The sequence below is a fragment of the Mobula birostris genome, chromosome 25 (assembly GCF_030028105.1).
Source record: "Mobula birostris isolate sMobBir1 chromosome 25, sMobBir1.hap1, whole genome shotgun sequence".
NCBI classification, from domain to species: domain Eukaryota; kingdom Metazoa; phylum Chordata; class Chondrichthyes; order Myliobatiformes; family Myliobatidae; genus Mobula; species Mobula birostris.
The window spans coordinates 44917554-44935915 of record NC_092394.1 but is presented as its reverse complement, the minus strand read 5'-3'; the positions used below and the strand labels follow the sequence as shown (position 1 = coordinate 44935915).

Below are 18362 nucleotides of genomic sequence, written 5' to 3'. Positions count from 1 at the left end.
CAAAATCGAAAGGGTTTTGAAAAATTATCACTAATGCATCCACTATTTCTTGGGCTACTTCCTTAAGCACTCTGGGATGCAGACCATCTGGCCCTGGGGATTTATCTGCCTTTAATCCCTTCAATTTACCTAACACCACTTCCCTTCTAACATGTATTTTCCTCAGTTCCTCCATCTCACTGGACCCTCTGTCCCCTACTATTTCCAGATGATTATTTATGTCCTCCTTAGTGAAGACAGAACGAAAGTAATTATTCAATTGGTCTGCCATGTCCTTGCTCCCCATAATCAATTCACCTGTTTCTGTCTGTAGGGGACCTACATTTGTCTTAACCAATCTTTTTCTTTTCACATATCTATAAAAGCTTTTACAGTCAGTTTTTATGTTCCCTGCCAGTTTTCTCTCATAATCTTTTTTCCCCTTCCTAATTAAGCCCTTTGTCCTCCTCTGCTGAACTCTGAATTTCTCCCAGTCCTCAGGTGAGCCACTTTTTCTGGCTAATTTGTATGCTTCTTCTTTGGAATTGATACTATCCCTAATTTCTCTTGTCAGACACGGGTGCACTACCTTCCTTGATTTATTCTTTTGCCAAACTGGGATGAACAATTGTTGTAGTTCATCCATGTGATCTTTAAATGCTTGCCATTGCATATCCACCCTTTAAGTGTCATTTGCCAGTCTATCTTAGCTAATTCACGTCTCATACCTTCAAAGTTACCCTTCTTTAAGTTCAGAACCTTTGTTTCTGAATTAACTATGTCACTCTCCATCTTAATGAAGAATTCCACCATATTATGGTCACTCTTACCCAAGGGGCCTCTCACGACAAGATTGCTAATTAACCCTTCCTCATTGCTCAAAACCCAGTCTAGAATAGCCTGCCCTCTAGTTGGTTCCTCGACATGTTGGTTCAAAAAACCATCCCGCATACATTCCAAGAAATCCTCTTCCTCAGCACCCTTACCAATTTGGTTCACCCAATCTACATGTAGATTGAAGTCACCCATTATAACTGCTGTTCCTTTATTGCACACATTTCTAATTTCCTGTTTAATACCATCTCTGACCTCACTACTACTGTTAGGTGGCCTGTACACAACTCCCACCAGCGTCTTCTGCCCCTTAGTGTTACGCAGCTCTACCCATATCGATTCCACATCTTCCCGGTTTATGTCCTTCCTTTCTATTGTGTTAATCTCTTCTTTAACCAGCAACGCCACCCCACCTCCCCTTCCTCAGCACCCTTACCAATTTGGTTCACCCAATCTACATGTAGATTGAAGTCACCCATTATAACTGCTGTCCACTTACATAAATATTTTGGGTATTTCCTTGCCCATATGTGAACAGGACAATCCATAAGCATTTCTTTGCAGAAGTGTTTCCCTCCAGAAAAGTTTGCGAAGATATCCTCTATCCTGTACAGCAGGTATTCATCTGCTTTCAGTACTGGGTCGAGGGTTACCTTAAAATCACCACAGACCTTGGCAGACCCATTTTTTTTGGCTACTGGCACTACTGACGTTGCCCATGAGCTCCCACTCAACCTTAGGAAGAATTTTTCAGCCTCCATACGATCTAGCTAGTGGCTACATTATCATATATAGTATAAGGAATCAGATGGGCTTTGTAAAACTTGGGTATGGCATTTTCATTTAATGCCATTTTACTCTTGATAGTTTGAGTTTTCCACTGCCATCCTTGAACATGCTGTGGCATCATCCAGTGCCTTTCTTAATTCGCTTTCAGTTGACTTTTTTGCAGGGGATGTGCATGCAAATGGCGGATGGATCTCCAATCAAGTTGTAGTAGTCTCAGTCAATCATGACCCCACAGTACTGGCTTTCTGGTTTTTTATCACATGCAAGCCCAATGTGGCTTGTTGGTTGTTTTATTTCACTGTTACGCATGTCATTCCTACAGGAGTTATCTTTTCTCCAGTATAACTTCTTAGTTGGATATCTGCAGATTTCAGTTCAGTATCTTTGAAATGCCCTTCAAAATCATTTTGTGGGATGACAGAAACAGCTGACCCAGTGTCCAATTCCATTTTAATTAATTTACCGTTCACTTCTGGTGTAAGCCATATTATTTGTCTTTTGTTAGTTTTCACATTGTAAATCTCAAGGCTACTCAGTTCTGAGTCGCTCATCATTATCTGACTTTTCATGAACTGCATGCAAATTAGTGCTCTTTTTGAAACTGCAACTTGACTTTTTATCTTCAGAGTCCATTTATTTTTGTCTGTCTGAACATGCTCTGTGTTTGTGTCCTACTTTGTTGCATTTCCTGCAGATTTTGCTTTAAACCTGCATTGGTGTTGCGTATGTGAGCCCCTGCCACAATGGCAAGACAATTTGCTCAGCCAGTCCGATTTCTGTTTAGGTATTGCAATTTTGTTCATGCTCTGTTTCATTCCTGACTGCAACTCAATTGTGTCTCTGGCTACTGTTTCCATTGATACAGAGATTTCAACTGCTCTTTGAAATATGAGATATGCTTTTTTTCTTCAAACAATTCCTCAAACTAAATGATCTTTCAATGTATCAATAAGCCCTTCACTGAATTGACAATGCTTGGACAATCTCCTCAATTCAGCCATGTAAACTAAAATTGACTCCCTTTCCCTTTGATTCCACTAATGAAACCTAAAGCATTCCGAAATCAACAATGGTTTCTGTTCTAAATGTTCATGCATTACGTTCAAGATATCAGCAAAGCTCAGTTTGGCTGGTTCGGTTGGAGCAGTTAAACTTCTAAGCAAACTATATGTTTTCCCACCTATTATACTCAGTAACACTGGCACTCGCTTTTCATTGGCTATTTCATTTGCTTCAAAATATTATTCAATTCACTCAGTATATATCATTGATGTGCAGTTGAATGTGTCTTTTTTCTGATGTAGGCAGCTATTTCTGCTTTTTTAAAATTTATGGTTATCGACTAGTACTCACTGTTTATGAATCCAGGAAACTTGTCCATTTTCTGCCATTTTTTTACTGAACCATCTTTGTTCCCATCAGAAGAAACAAGTGCATCATTTGTTTTTAACTCAACTATCTCTCCCCTTTCCAAAGAAAAATGTGCTGTACTTTTAATAGGCAGGTTGTGATCCCGTCTTCAATTCAAAACTTTCTTGTAGCTACTGTTATGTTTTGTAACTCCAGAAACTGATCGAAAGAAAAACACAGTGAGCCCACAATAACTTGTGTACTTAGTTTGTCTTTTTTTTGCGTGTACCTGCGTGTGTGCGAGTCTATGCGTGTGCGTGCGTGCGTGTCTGTGCGTCTGCGTGCGTCCGTGATGATGTCTTTTTCATGGGTTTTACAAGGTGCAGAGCAAGAGAGAGACTGTGTGGGGCGCCACTTCCTCACACAGACATTTTCGCAGTATTTTCCCTTTTTTTTACGAGATCGAGTTGCGATCTCGACACTCAACCTGGCACGGATGGAAAGTGTACTCGGGAGCGGACCTGACTAGTTCCGCTCCAGGGTCCGGCACCAATGTCGTTGCGCCATCAGCCGGCCCTACTTAGTTTTTCTTAAGAAAGACGCTCATATATCATCTGGTGGCATAATGACATATGCAATTCATGTATTTCTTACATAATAAATTATGAATTATGTAAACAAACTAAGAATGCTTAATGAAGTAATATATTTATAATATTACACAAATATTAGTGAAATATTAAATACACTACAACACACACTCAAACGCATGCACACATACAGGCACACACAAGCGTACACACAAATTTCACTTTTTGATGTTCGCAGCTAAGTTGCAGAAATTAAGAGGTGGTCTACAGGTGAAATAGGAAACCTTACGTTTTTGATAAATGTGACTTCTGCAGAAAAGGATATTTGGTTTCATTGCAGGGCTCCCAAAGTGTACTCCTGCATGAAGGGCACCCTTGTCCTTGCAAATACTGGGTTGACAACTTCCATGACTCTTTGAAAATTTACTTGGCGTTGTTGGAACACTCAGTTCACAAACTTTTCTAGTCATACTGGGAAATTTCTGATGACCTCACCTGCTGGTGTCACCCCAAGGATCAGTTCCTTTCCTATTCTCTGTCTGCAGGCGGCCTCCCACCAATGTTATCAGAGGATTGGCCAAACTCCTTCCATGATGATACCTGGGTCAATTGCGCCAGCACCTCCCTCGAACCGTCTAGTACTGAGGCAAACAACTCAACTCTTACGCACCCTAGTGTCCCGCAGCACTATCCATTTGCGAACATTACATCAGCTGAACGTAATTTCTTCTTTCACATAAATTCCACCAGTGTGAGAGTTTGTTTTACACAGGCTGTAGCCGTGCAGTGTGCAATAGTGCAAGGGCTCTAAGCAGTGTCCTTCCATATTGCCCCCTTCACGCAAAGCTTCAAGGTTTCCCTCAGCAACCTTAGGCATGTGCTTGCCTGCATTGGTTGTCGCCAGCTACTTGCAGAGGGACACCAGCAAGTTCTGGACAGGCAAAGTAAGTGTTGAGTTGAAAACCTTCCAGCAGTAGATGCTTATGTGCACCCAGAATTTATAAATTGATAAAGCCACAGGCAAGGTGTTTGTACATTTTCCCCATGACCACATGGGTTTCCTCCGGGTGCTCTGGTTTCCTCCCATAGTCCAAAGATGTATTGATTGGTAGGGCAATTGGTCATTGTAAATTGTTCCATGATTATGGGCATTGCTGGGTGGCGTGGCTTGAAGGACCAAGATGTATCTCAATAAGATAAATAAACAAAGTTAGCGACTCATACTTGTTTCCTTCAAAGTAGGTGGCAACAGGCTTCAAGGCCCTCCACACCCAAACTGTTTCACTCCTCCTTCCTTCTCTTGCCACAAAATATGTGTTAACAATTAGCAATTCTACTTCACAGTTACGGTTAATTAACTTGGAGCCTTTGCAAGTAACAACACAACACAACTGAGATAATTCATCGGTATCCATGCACATGCTCAGTTTCCACAATCCATATTCAATCAACATGTGTAATTTCAACTCCCTGCACAGTGCCCAGGATAGGATGGATGGGGACTGAAGGGAGATTAAAGTTTCCAAAAGTGGAAGCTCCCTCCACCTCTGATTTGAAGGGAAGCACACACCGAGAGTAGTTATTGATCTGTCGTCTGCCAGTAACTCAACAGGATAATGGGAGCTGATGTTGCAGAATGCAATGACCTACAGGATGCGGTTGTATTTACTGCAGTTGAGTAATTCTTGCTGAAAGAAAGGGGCACAATGGACTGAATCCAGTAGATTAAGGGACTTCCCATCACTGATTTTACATCAGAACTCTGTACCCCAGAAACAAAACCTATGAACCAACAAAACCTCTTCACTACCCACAGCTATCCTCAGCAGACTCTTATCCAGCTTTGACCTGATTTCCTCCAACTCATCCATTCCCTGGTTTCTCCTTGACATGCCTGCCATTTGTTAGCACAACTACATCCTGGCACATCCTACCCCTACCCCTGGACCCTGTCCAACTTCCACCCTCACAAACCATGATCATTCCTTATCACACCCCGCCCCGCCAATCCCAACTCTAGAACCTTTGATCTTCTCCCATCTCTTGCTCCAATCTCACCGCCAACACTAACCCCAAACCCTCCCCATCATGCTCTAGTTTCCCACCTGACCTGTCATCCCTATCCTGTAACCAATCATTGGTATAATGTGAACAAAGTTAGCGGACAGACGCAGCTGGTAGGTAAGGAAGTAACCCTTTATACAACAAAATGAGAAGAGGCCTGCTTGACCCAATATTACATGGCTTTTTATATGCTAAAGATCAAAGGACAACTCTATATTTACAATATATCTACAATGTTTCCTTTGAATTACATATAATTTTCACACCTCCTTCTTTGCACCCACGCTCCAGACACCCACAATGAATGTTAATCAGCATTGTGTGGTTTTTCAATTCACTGCTGTTCACAGCTCTAGGAACCTATTGACTAGGGCTGTATTTTAATTTTAAGCTACCAGCATGGTTTCAGGTCTAAAGATTGGTTTCTGAAGTTAGTTACTGAAGTTACTATTTTGCTATATACCCTAAGTCTAGGATATTTCCTAACAATCATATTCTTCATATTCTTCCAATCGGGTTTCCTCCTAATCCAGTACCTCTCACTCCCTGATGCCTTCTGGCTGGGGCAGTCTTCATGCTTGGCAGTTGAACACTTAAACTGAAACCTTTGCATTACCGGCATTCCCATTCACTTCCTTCGGCTCCCAGCCTGACCCTACTCCACCAAGTTTACTATGTCATGACTCACCAAAGGTTCATCCAAACCCAAGCTCTCTGAAAAACCCATGACCTCAAAATAAAAGCTTTAATGAAATTCTGAAGGATAATTTATGAGCCAATATTATTAGAAACTAAGTTCGTATTTGTACCTAAAACATAATTTCAAATGTTAAAACTTTCACTGCAAAAAAGAAGTTCTGGATGGAGATTTTAAAGTTTTTCAGAAAGTGACTTGCATAATGGAGGAGAATGTAAGCCAAGGTTTTTAATAACTGATGTTCACTATTAGTATGAAGCCAAGCATAAGTATTAGAAGAAATTGAGACAAATGTATAAATATGGGCTGATTGCAGGCATTAAGATCAGGTGATGTGTGTTGTATAATAATGAAAACTTGAGAATGAAGAGTAATAAAAATCAGCTGATCGCAGGGGCTTGTGGGGTGGAAAGAGTGGAGAGCAATGGCATGTGAACTGTGGGGAGGGGAGGGGAGAGGAGGGGAGGGGAGGGGAGAGGAGGGGAGGGGAGGGGAGAGGAGGGGAGGGGAGAGGAGGGGAGAGGAGGGGAGAGGAGGGGAGGGGAGAGGAGGGGAGGGGAGGGGAGGGGAGGGGAGGGGGGGAGAGGGGGGAAGGGAGGGGGAGAGGGGGGGAAGGGAGGGGGGAAGGGAGGGGGAGAGGGGGGGAAGGGAGGGGGGAAGGGAGGGGGAGAGGGGGGGAAGGGAGGGGGAGAGGGGAGGAAGGGAGGGGAGAGGGGAGGAAGGGAGGGGGGAGGGGGGGAAGGGAGGGGGGAGGGGGGAGGGGGGGAAGGGAGGGGGGGAGGGAGGGGGGAGGGGGGAAGGAGGGGGAGGGGGGGGAGGGGGGAAGGGAGGGGGGAGGGGGGAAGGGAGGGGGGAGGGGGGAAGGGAGGGGGAGGGGGGAAGGGAGGTGGGAGGTGGGAGGTGGGAGGTGGGAGGTGGGGGGGGGAGGGGGGAGGTGGGGGTGGGGAGGTGGGAGGGGGGAGGGGGGAGGGGGGAAGGGAGGTGGGAAGGGAGGTGGGAGGTGGGAAGGGAGGTGGGAGGGGGGAGGGGGGAAGGGAGGGGAGAGGAGGGGGGAGAGGAGGGGGGGAGAGGAGGGGGGGAGAGGAGGAGGGAAGAGGGGGTGAGGGGGGAGGAGGGGAGAGGGGGAGGAGGGGAGAGGGGGTGAGGGGAGACGGGGGAGAGGGGGGGAGAGGGGGGGAGAGGGGGGGAGAGGAGACGGGGGAGAGGGGGGGAGAGGGGGGGAGGGGAGAGGAGGGGAGGCAAGAGCAAATTCATGTATACCCTTGTAAGCATTTGGTATATTAAGGGGGGCACACGATTCAATGTTGTCAAATTTAAATCTTTATGCACCACTCACTAAACCTGATAGGCGGCAATATGTTTTATTGTATCCAAATAAACTCACCACATGACAAGATTCACACTTGTTCGATTGTTCCTCAAATACAATAAATCTTCAGTCAGTTTGGGAATCCTGATGTCTGGTACTAGATCACCAGTTAGTCCAGAATGTGAGCCAGGGGTCCAGAGTACTTGGATTTTTCCTGCTCCCTTTGAACTCAGTGGAAGATTTATTATCTAATTGTAGTCAGGGTGCCATACTATCAAAGTATACTGTAAATTGTCAAAGATAAACTATTGATCCATCAGTATCCAGGGATCAAGAAGAACCCAGTCAGTTGCTTCATCCCCTCCATTCCTGCAGCCTAAGCTATGACTGATGTACTATTCAGCCACTCAGAAGTACAACGTCTTGTACCTTGTTATTGCAATCTAACGCACGTCTGTTTTTCAGGGGAAACCTGGGTTCACTGCGTCTACAGCTGCGTCTGCGGGATGAGAGCGTCCTTCCTTCCAATTACTACCAGCCCCTCACTGAGCTACTGCTGCAGTCCGTTACAGCCAACAGTGTGAGTGACGTCCTTCGTTCTGTCCTCACTCATCATTCCTCTTGGGGTTCTTCTGCTGTTGTTATCTATGAGCAGTTAAGGGGAAACACCGGACAGCAGCCCCGTGCACTGCGATCAGCTTGTCCCATTGTGTCAAGGGTTGTTCTGTTTCCTTCTAATGCCTCAGCTGTAGTCAGACCCACCATCCAGGTAGTTTTAAGGACCAGTCTCTGTCTAACATTTCAACTCACTATTCACCCAGTGGCTGTGATCTTCTTGGTGTCTCCTGAGATTGGATATATCCTGCTCCCTTTGAACTCAGTGGGTTCACCAGAAAACATCTTGAGCTGGGAATATCCTTCAGATTCCCTATTCACCTAGGGAATAGCATTGTTCCTAAGCCTTCCCATTCTCCCTGGGTTTGAGAATATCTGTAAGACCTTGATGTTTACACAGAGGCTAGGGTGAGACGGATAACCTTAAGAGTGGGACAGCTTACATTGGCAGAGGTCTTTCAAAGTTTAAGCACATCCCATTGCTATTGTCTGCATCTATTGCTTTGCCAAACCATTGCAATGATTTATTGGCTAGCTCACAGACAGGTGGTGAAATTTCTGCTCATCTGCTGTGTTTTGGACCACCAGTCAGGAAAAGCCAAAGGTGATGGGAAGTTGTGGGATGTAGATGGTTGGACCTGAAATGAAGATGGAGAGAAAGATCATAGGTATGGGTTTGGAATAACAGTGTCCACCAAACATCAACTGAGAGTGTGACTGAAGCCTTCGATGAAGGACTCATGCTCTTCCTTGCTCCAAGTACTCAGCTCTGGATGTAGATGTTCCCACCTCCCTTTACTGGTGGGGTTCCATACTTGGGAACTTTGGTATTTGGCCAACTGTAAGCCTCATCAGTCTGCAAACTCCAACTGCAACTAAAACTCCAACTACTCCTACTGCCAAAATTTTGAACCTTTAATTGACTCATGGTCAAATCACTGATTCTTAAAGTGCTTACGGAACCGCAGCAGGCCACTTCGCACATTTTGAGCGTGTAGGTCATGAAAGGAATTCTGTCAATTCACCTGAATTTTTTTGCCTTTATCATCTTATACACACCTCTACACCTCTCAGTATCATATCATTTATTGTAAATACCAAGCCTTTTTGTGCTTCCTCGAGATACAGTTCCTCACAGTAATCTGGATTGAATTCCATTTTCAATTTTTCCACTCAGCTGACCAGCCCACCAATGCTTTCCTACACTCTAAAGCTTTCATATTCCTTGTCAACCTGGGCATGTTTGTACCAATAGCAAATTCTTTAATATACCCCCTATTTTTAAGTCTAAGTGATTAATATATACAACAAAGTAAAAAGACTGAATCTTCTGAGATCCCACTGGTAGCACCCCACCAGTCATAAATCATTGAACTTTGTTTCCCGGTGCTGAGCCAGTTTGGGATCTATTTGTCCCTCTCTCTTGGTTCCCATGCCTCTTTACTTACATGACCTGTCTGCTCCGCAGGACTTTGGGAAAAGCCGTGCTGAATTGCATATAGACTACATTCTAATGCATCACCTGTCTTCATCTACCTTCTTATTTCCACATAAAAAAATTCAGTCAAGTAAGTCAGAAATGACCTTTCCCTAACAAACTATACTAATTACACTTGATTAATACGCACCTTTGTAAATGAAGGGATTTTCCTGTACTTCTGAATTAATTTCAACCATTTGCCCTTTGCTTTTAATTACCCATTTCATCCCTCCCTCTCTTTTTAATCAATGCTTCAGTTGCCTGGATTAATGGAAAAATGATCATCACAAATTCTGTAATTTCTTCTCATTCTTCTTGTAACGGTCTGCTATGTATTTCATCCAGGCTGGCAAATTATCCACTTTTGGATATGCTAACACCTTAATATTGCCCCTTGTGTTGGGTTTACCTTCACTTGGCACTAGGGGACAGTGAGAGAAGAGTCAAAAGGAGGAGAGGGACCCCAAATGTACATTTGGTGTGCAAATTCCCAGAGCCATGGTTATTCTTATAATCACTAGGGAGATTTCAACACGTTTTATCCCCAGATTAAAGTTAAATAAGATTAGCAACTATAGTGTGACTTACGTATTAAATTGAGACAAGCACACCATGCTACCCACCATGATAAGCATGCTAGGAAGGAATTACATGCTAGTATTAGACTTGTGGTAAGGTCATGTTTTTAAATTATTTCAATCTTAAACCCCAGCCTTCGCTCATTCTTGCTTGTCAGGTTAGTTGGATAAAACTCCTTTGTGTGTCTTGCCATTTGTGCTGCAGGTGAGGCTGATCATTGATCATCAGCAGTCTATATCCTTATGTGGATACCCACTGTGGTAATTTAGTGGTACAATGTGACAGATTAAAATTAGGTCAATAATTTTATAGCTGGTGGTCATGAAGAAATATTGGATGGCTACCAGAAGATCAGATCATGACCAAGGAGACCTGCGTTATCACCATAAAACTGGCTTCCATGCCTGAGAGTAATTGTGGAAGAGATAGACCACTTGTGGTTGCTTTTTGGTGAGGGACAAGCTTTAACTTTAGTGTAGAAGCACTTCTGTCCATCTGACTTAAACAATTTGCCATCATTACTTTATAGCAAGCTATTCTAAAACATATGATTGAGTGCACCAGGTCCGAGATACCTCAAAGCCAATGGTCATTGTAGGGTTAACCCAATGTAACAATCAATCTGTCCACAACAAGTCACCGTAGGCAGTAAATGAGAGGAATGAGGAATGATTTATTTTTCAGTGTTGTAGGTTAAATGCAGGGTTAGGTTGAACACTGCTCCTCAGTTGGCCCTTTGAAGCCACTTTCTCCCCCGAACAAAAAGATAGGACTGTCATAGCATTGGAATTTTACTCTGGTCATTTGTTGGCTTCATTGCTTCAGACCACTCTGTAGGTGAGTACCATGTATTCAGAAACTCGTAGGGGTCTCAAGCCCAGGTCTTGCACTACTGTAATTGGCCTTGTAGGTTATAACAAGCGAATTGTCCCAATAAAGAAAATTATTGACTAACGTCTTCCATATGAACTTAAAATGTAAGCAATATAAGGTGTAGCATGCCATTCACCCCCCTCCATCCTGCTCTAACATCAAATAAGGCAAAGTTGATCTTCTGCCTGGTCCACATTTTTTCCAATTTCCAAATCCTCTGATTCACGCTGTGTCCAAAGTTTCAACAGCCTCAGCCTTTTATATTCAGCCACTGAACCTCCACGGCCTCAGTTCAGTGAGGTATGAAGACTAAACATCTCTGCAATGAGAACTTTTTATCTGATCTCAATCCTAATTTTTCTTTCTCCTCATCTTCAGCCAGCTTTTGATTCTCCAGGAATTGGAGGAATCAATCTCGCATTTGTCAATGTCTCTGGACTGAAGTTACCGAACTGTAATATGGATCAGAACTAGCAGACAGATTTTCTAAATAGATGTGTGATGCAGATGAATAATGATATAAATGATCATTGTAGGTTAGATTTCTTCCAGATGGCACTTGCAATTCCTTTGCTGAATTAAATCTTAATTAAATCCAAGAAACATGAGTTATAAGAGGTGCGAAGTATTAGCCTAAGTGTAGCTGGATGGCTGGAGAGGAGTTGATGGCATGTGAATGAGAGCAGGGGAAGTGGGACAGATGGAATTACTTTGAGAGCCAGCACAGATATGATGAACTGAATGGCATCCACTTGCAACATGAGCAATACGTATGCTCTCCTCTCCTGGTAGCGGTGAGCCACCTTCTTCGGCTGCGGGAATGCTGATGTCAAGTTTTTACTATAAATATATTCCTGCATAATTGAAGAGTTGATTAAGGCAGTATTTAAGTGAGCAGTAACAGCATGCGCACCGGTGAGCGGTTGTCAAAGTAAATGATTCCCATCTGTATTTCTGTTAGTCTTTGAAGAAGCCTGCATGCTTATTAAATGGTAATGTATTCTGTGTTAACGGGAAGTTCCTTTAAATTATGCAGTCTATTTAAGTCTCTCTCACTGATGAATGGAGTCTGTGCCTCCATGGGGTGCCTCAGTAATACATTTATATCTAAGTACAAAGTTTTTTATAGAATTAAGGATGATGCAGGACTGAGTAATAAGGCTGTAATTTATTCCATAGATACAGATTACTCTATAATGCATAAAAACTAATTTGATTGTCGCCCAGGCCCTAGAACAGAATACACTCTTTTACTTACTTCAGCAGAATATATTTTATTTGGGGAGAAAAGGGCATTCAAAGTGACGCTAAGTATCAGTGTTTGAAGTCTATGCAGTAATGCTGTGTGTACTTCAGCAATTGTCAATGATACGCATTCCCAGTAATGTCCCTATCCCATGAGTAGATTCCAGAAACAACTGGGGGATCAGGAGGAAGCAGTAGGAGCTGGCAAGTCAAATATTAGTCATACGTAGGCAGCAGCCTGCAATCTCAAATCTCCCAGTCCCCCTACAGAAGCACCAACCACAGCAGGGGAAAAAAACACAAGAAGTACAAAGGAGTGGATTGAAACAGACTTCCTTACAAGAATAAAGAGAATATGCCTAATACATCATACCTGCTGCTGTATATGTGGTACAACGCCAATTATGTGTTTAGTTCTGACAATTAAATTGGCAGCTCTTATGAATCCCATGAGCTTAAAAGAGAAGTTTGAAAAGAAAGGATTTTTCTTTATTAAATGCCTATTTTTTAATTGAAGAGAGTGCCACTAATTGGGGTCACTCTCACTGCCCAGCTAGGCCGTGCTAGTTACCACTGACAGAGAGTGACGCAGGATTTGTAGAGAGGACCACTGAAGGAGGAGAAGGCAGACTACTGGCTGAGGCTATCACGCAGACTCTGGCTCTCCAGAAATGTTTGATAATCCAGTTGCAATGTATCACCGCAGTATATCATGGCAGAATACCCAGATGTAAAGGAATTTGAAGCATGCCTTTTCTGAATGGACAGCACTTTTCTAAAAGGACAGACTTAATGTGGAGGCATTAAAAAACATGTACTTCCTCTCTCTGAGCAACCTCAACTATTCTCATACTTGCATGTGAAAAAAATACATACTGCCCTTTCTCCTCTCACGCTAAACTTGTGGCCTCTGATTCGAGTCTCCCATACCCTGGGAAAAAGAATCAGATTTATGCTGCTCACGATTTTATAAACCTCTGTAAGGTTACCCTGAGCCTTCTACGTTCTAGTGAGAATAGCCCAAACCTAACCAGTTTCTTCTGATAACCACAGTTCTCCATGCTAGGCAGCATCCTGATGGAATATTTCTGTACCCTCTCTACTGCTACCACATGCTTCCATGGTAACCAGAGCTATACATAAAACTCCAAGTGCAGTTTAACCAAGTCACTCATTCCATGAAGCTTATTCTACAAAGGCATGATCCATATAACTTTTCAGAGCAAAGGTTTTTCCAACTTTCTCCTAATTTGTTAATCTAGTTCTTTATCTCACTTCATTCACTTGCCTAAATATAACAGGCAATTCTGGGTTACCCGAACACTCATTAACCAAGCAATAGGGACTCTCCATTCTGAGGCATTGACAACTCTGTCCACGTTCTTTACTCCCACAGGGTGAGAAGGGGAACCTGCTGGAACTGATTGATGATCTCACCACTACTGAGAACAGACAGGAGGTTGCAACCAATTTGGTTAAACTCTTCCTGGGGCAAGGGCTGGCAAAGCAATTCTTAAACTATGTCATTAAGTTGGAACTGGACAGAACAAGTAAGAAATTCAGTTTTTTTTAAACTCCATGCATAAAAATGCTTCGAAAGGTTGTGATTAAAAAGCTGTTGCAAAATGGGCTCTGTTCCTATAGGCTGTGCATGAAAGCATTTTTACAATTACAGATCATCTAATACATTTGCTGACAACATTATTAACAGTATATTTTATCTGATCTGATAAAATGGCTTATAGGGCAGTTTATCCACCAACATTGTCAACGTGTTAATAGCAGGAAGCTGTGAATGCTAGAAATCTGAAACAAAAAGAGGAAGTGCTGAAAGCAGTCAGCAGGTCAGGCAGCATCTGTGGACTGAGAAAGAAAGTGAGGGTTTCGGGTTGAGGACCTTTCAACAGAATTGGAAAAATGATTAAACAAGCATTGAATTGCAGGGAGACTTGGAGGGAACAAAAAGAAAGTCTGCTTTAACTCTCCATCCCACTCCTATTCAGAATTCCACATCTTCGGCTGCCTATGCTGTTCAGCGTTTGAGGAACAGTATCACACCATGGCATGTTGAAGCCCTCAGGACTCAGCAATGAGTTCAGCAATTTCAGATAATTAGCCATTCCAATCTTAGGTCTCATCTTTCCAAGTTTCTCTCTTTGCTTTTGTATTTTCCAGATTTTATTCCTGTCCTACTTACAAGTTCTCCGAGCACACGTTCAACCAGTACCTCCATCACTAGTCTCATTCACTCTCTCCTGGTCTCCACACCATCACAGACCTCACCTTAATTCACTACCATTCTGTTAAACTTAAAATTTATCTTATTTCCAATTTGTCCTAGTTTTGATGACAGCATGACACTTCCAGGATCACTGGTAAACTGCTTCTCAGTGACAAGTGCAGGCTGACCTGTATATTCTGTAAATCCTCATCTGATCAACATGGTGACCTAGGAGCTCCTTTGCACAACTGCACTGAAGGACCTGAGGGGGTGAAAATTGGCAGGTCCCCTAGAGTGGAGCAATTTCAACCAGATTTTTGTTTGCCCTTGCAACTTTTTCCAGAATAACCTCAAGAAAAGCAAAATGCACAGAATTTACCCACGCCGAGATGTTCCGATTCTGTTGCGTCATAATCACCCCGTTTGAGCTGCGAATTAAAGGACTAACACTCATCCTGTGGCTGTGCTCCCCACTGAGATGCCTGTCCTCCTGCCACTTCAGTACAAACTCGTGAGTGGACGTGCACTGTTTGTGGACAGTGGTCTCTCTCAGCAGGACCAATCCAACTGACCATTCCAGACTGCTGTTCTCCACCACACTTCTCTGTTCACTGCTGCATTAGGGAGGTTGCCCATGTCCCATTATCAAGAGAAGGAGACTTTGGCTACTTTTCCTTCGACCTACAGAACAGGCACAGGCATTTTCCTGCATTTTTCACACACTATAGTCATGCTTCCACAAGGCTTTCCTTGGAGGCTGTCCTGCCGTAAATGTCTGGCTGTGAGGCCCCTGTGTGCGGAAACATATGCCTGTTGCAGGCTCCATTCTTCACCCTTCCGTCCAGGTCGCTATGCACTCCCGACCACCCGCCTCCCCGCCGCCCCACCTCCCTTCCCTCCCATCATTGCAGCATTTAGAGGTAATACTTTCCCTTAGCTGCAAGAGTGTTGCTTGCATTGCAGTATGTCTACTTAAGAGGTGATATCTGCTAGGCTACCTGCTGGCATCTGCAAGAGCATACAGTGGCCAAATGGAGAATTAGTGTTCAAATTGGCACAGAGAAATCCAACATCAGTACTTGGTGAACCTCACAACTGGCTCTTCATACACACGAGACATTCTGCAGATGCTGGAAATCCAAAGCAACACACACAAATTGCTGGAGGAACTCAGCAGGTCAGGCAGCATCAATGGAAATGAATAAACAGTCAATGCTTTGGGCCAAGACCCTTCTACAGGACTGGAAAGGAAGGGAAAAGATGACAGAATAAAAAGGTGCCGGGAGGGGAAGGAGGCTAGTTATAAAGTGACAGGTGAAGCTGAGTGGGTTGGAAAGATAAAGGGCTGGAGAAGAAAGAATCTGATAGGAGAGGAGTGTGAACCATAGGAGAAAGGGAAGGAGGAGGGGACCCAGGGGCAAGTGATAGGGGTAAGAAGAGGTAAGGGGCCAGAGGGGGCAATAGAAGAAGAGGGGAGGGGGAGGGATTTTTTTTTACTGGAAGGAGAAATCAATATTCATGCCATCAGGTTGGAAGCTACCTAGACAAGTGTTGCTCTGATGGTGACCTCATCAAGGTACAAGAGGAGGCCATGAACTGATATGTCGGAACAGGAATGGGAATTGGAATTAAAGTGTTTGGCCACCGGGAAGTCCCGCTTTTGGCTAATGGACCAGAGACACTCAACGAAAAGGTCCCCCTACTTATGACAAGTCTGACCAATGTAGAGAAGGCTGCTTTGGGAGCACCGGACACAACAGACAACCCCAGCAGATTCACAGCTGAGGTGTTGCCTCACCTGGAAGGACTGTTTGGGGCCCTGAACGGAGGTGAGGGGGGAGGTGAATGGGCAGGTGTAGTACTTTGGCCACCTGCAGGGATAAGTGCCAGGAGGGAGATTGGTGGGGAGGGACAAGTGGACAAGGGTTTCACAGAAAGTGGGGGGGGGTGTAAAGATATGTTTGCCAGTAGGATCCCTTTGGAGATGGCAGAAGTTAGAGAGAATGATGTGTTGCTCACCACTTTATAGGAGGCCATATCAAGATCACTGGACACAACTCTTCATGCAATTTTCACAAACAGTACCACGGTATCGAAAATGTTTAAATGCCAGAAAAACAGCGATTTGCAGGCTATTAATGGTTATCTTAAAGTACATACAGAAGCAGATTTATATTTCTGACTGATAGGAAAATATATATCCCAAAAGCTGTTGAAATTTAACATATTGGGAAGTACTTCCCTTATCCACATTTGGAACAGTTTCAAATACAGACTGAGAAAGCTCAGATCATTTCAATTCTTCTGAAGTTGTGTATTTTTTCATATCTTTTTCAGCTGAACCAAATACATTGTTCCGAAATAATTCTTTAGCTTCCAAATCCATGGAATGCTTTTTAAAGGTAAGAAGCAAATCAGAAATAAATCTAACTTATTATTAAGCAGTACCTTCATTGTTAATGCTGATGGAGGTAGATAGTTTTCTGTGTGAACCTCCCAAACTGTGGTGAAGATTCAGCCAGGTACAGATAAAGTTAGATACCGATAAAGTATTGTGCAGGTGCAACTAAGTGGATGTATAATTGGGATAAATGTTCAGCAATAATCACTGGTATATCAGTGAGGTGAGTGGATTTCCCCTTCCCCCACCCACTTACCTGTCTCTGCTCAGGTGTGCAGGTTGCTGCCAACAACCACCAAGCTGCAAGGATTGGCTGTCGGGTGTTGGTGTCTAACTACAGCATGTAACTGAGTACCGGGCTTCAAAATGGTTTAGGTTTTGCACGGACAACATCAGGAACACCTCGCACTTTCAATCCCGAAGCTGAACTCAACCCATCTCTTCCTGTGATATTTAGTTGTGGATTAGTTGTGGTCAGGATAGAACGTAAAACATAACTGCACAGGAGCCGCCCATTCTGCCCGCAATGTTGTGCCGAACCAGCTAAAAGGTAAATTCAAAAAACCCCCAAAAACTAATCCCTCCTACCCACACAGGGTCCATAACCCTCCATCTTCCTCATATTCATGTGCCTATTTAAATGTCTCTTAAAAGCCTCTAATCTATTTGCCTCTACCACCATACCAGGCAGTGCATTCCAAGCATCCACCGCTCTCTGAGTAAAACATCTTACCCCTTACATCCCCCTTGAACCTACCTCCTCTCATCTTCCATACATGCCTTCTAGCATTAGACATTTCTACCCTGTCTGCTCTAAGTATGCCTCTCATAGTCTTATGAACCTCCATCATATCTCCCCCGCTTCTGCCGCTCCAGGGAAAACAACCTAAGTTTGTCCAGCCTCTCATGATAGCATCTCCTTTAAATCTGGCAGCATCCTGATAAACCTCTTCTACACCCTCTCTAAAGCTTCAACATCCTTCCTATAGTGGGGCGACCAGAATTATATACAATACTCCAGATGTGACCTTAACTTCTTTGAAGTTACAGAAAAATCCTCTCCTTTGCACTTAACTGTTACAGTACACAATTCTCTGCTTAAGTGTTTAATACACTTCACTATAACACCATCTGTAGTTCCATGATTAACTCCCTCAGTACTACATCCATGAGGTTCTTAAGTGCAAGATTATTGAAGTCCTCAGAGAGCTGGTATTCAATCGTGAAGAAAAAGAATCTAAAGTAGAGAGCACAGTGGGCAGGAGAGAGTGTTGTTCTGTTAGAAAGCAAGAACAAGATGGGCCAGGTGGCTTCCTTCCATACTGTAGCCATTCCA

At 43.5% G+C, this 18362-nt stretch overlaps 1 protein-coding gene across 1 annotated transcript in view; it reads left to right on the top strand.

Moving 5' to 3' along the window:
* rasa4 (RAS p21 protein activator 4) overlaps nt 1–18362 on the top strand; it is a 297934-nt gene that overhangs the window by 225092 nt on the left and 54480 nt on the right. The window contains exons 9-11 of the mRNA XM_072242873.1: nt 8078–8192; nt 13801–13954; nt 16963–17027. Of these exons, the coding sequence (XP_072098974.1) occupies nt 8078–8192; nt 13801–13954; nt 16963–17027 (334 nt within the window). The remainder of the gene's footprint in view (nt 1–8077; nt 8193–13800; nt 13955–16962; nt 17028–18362) is intronic.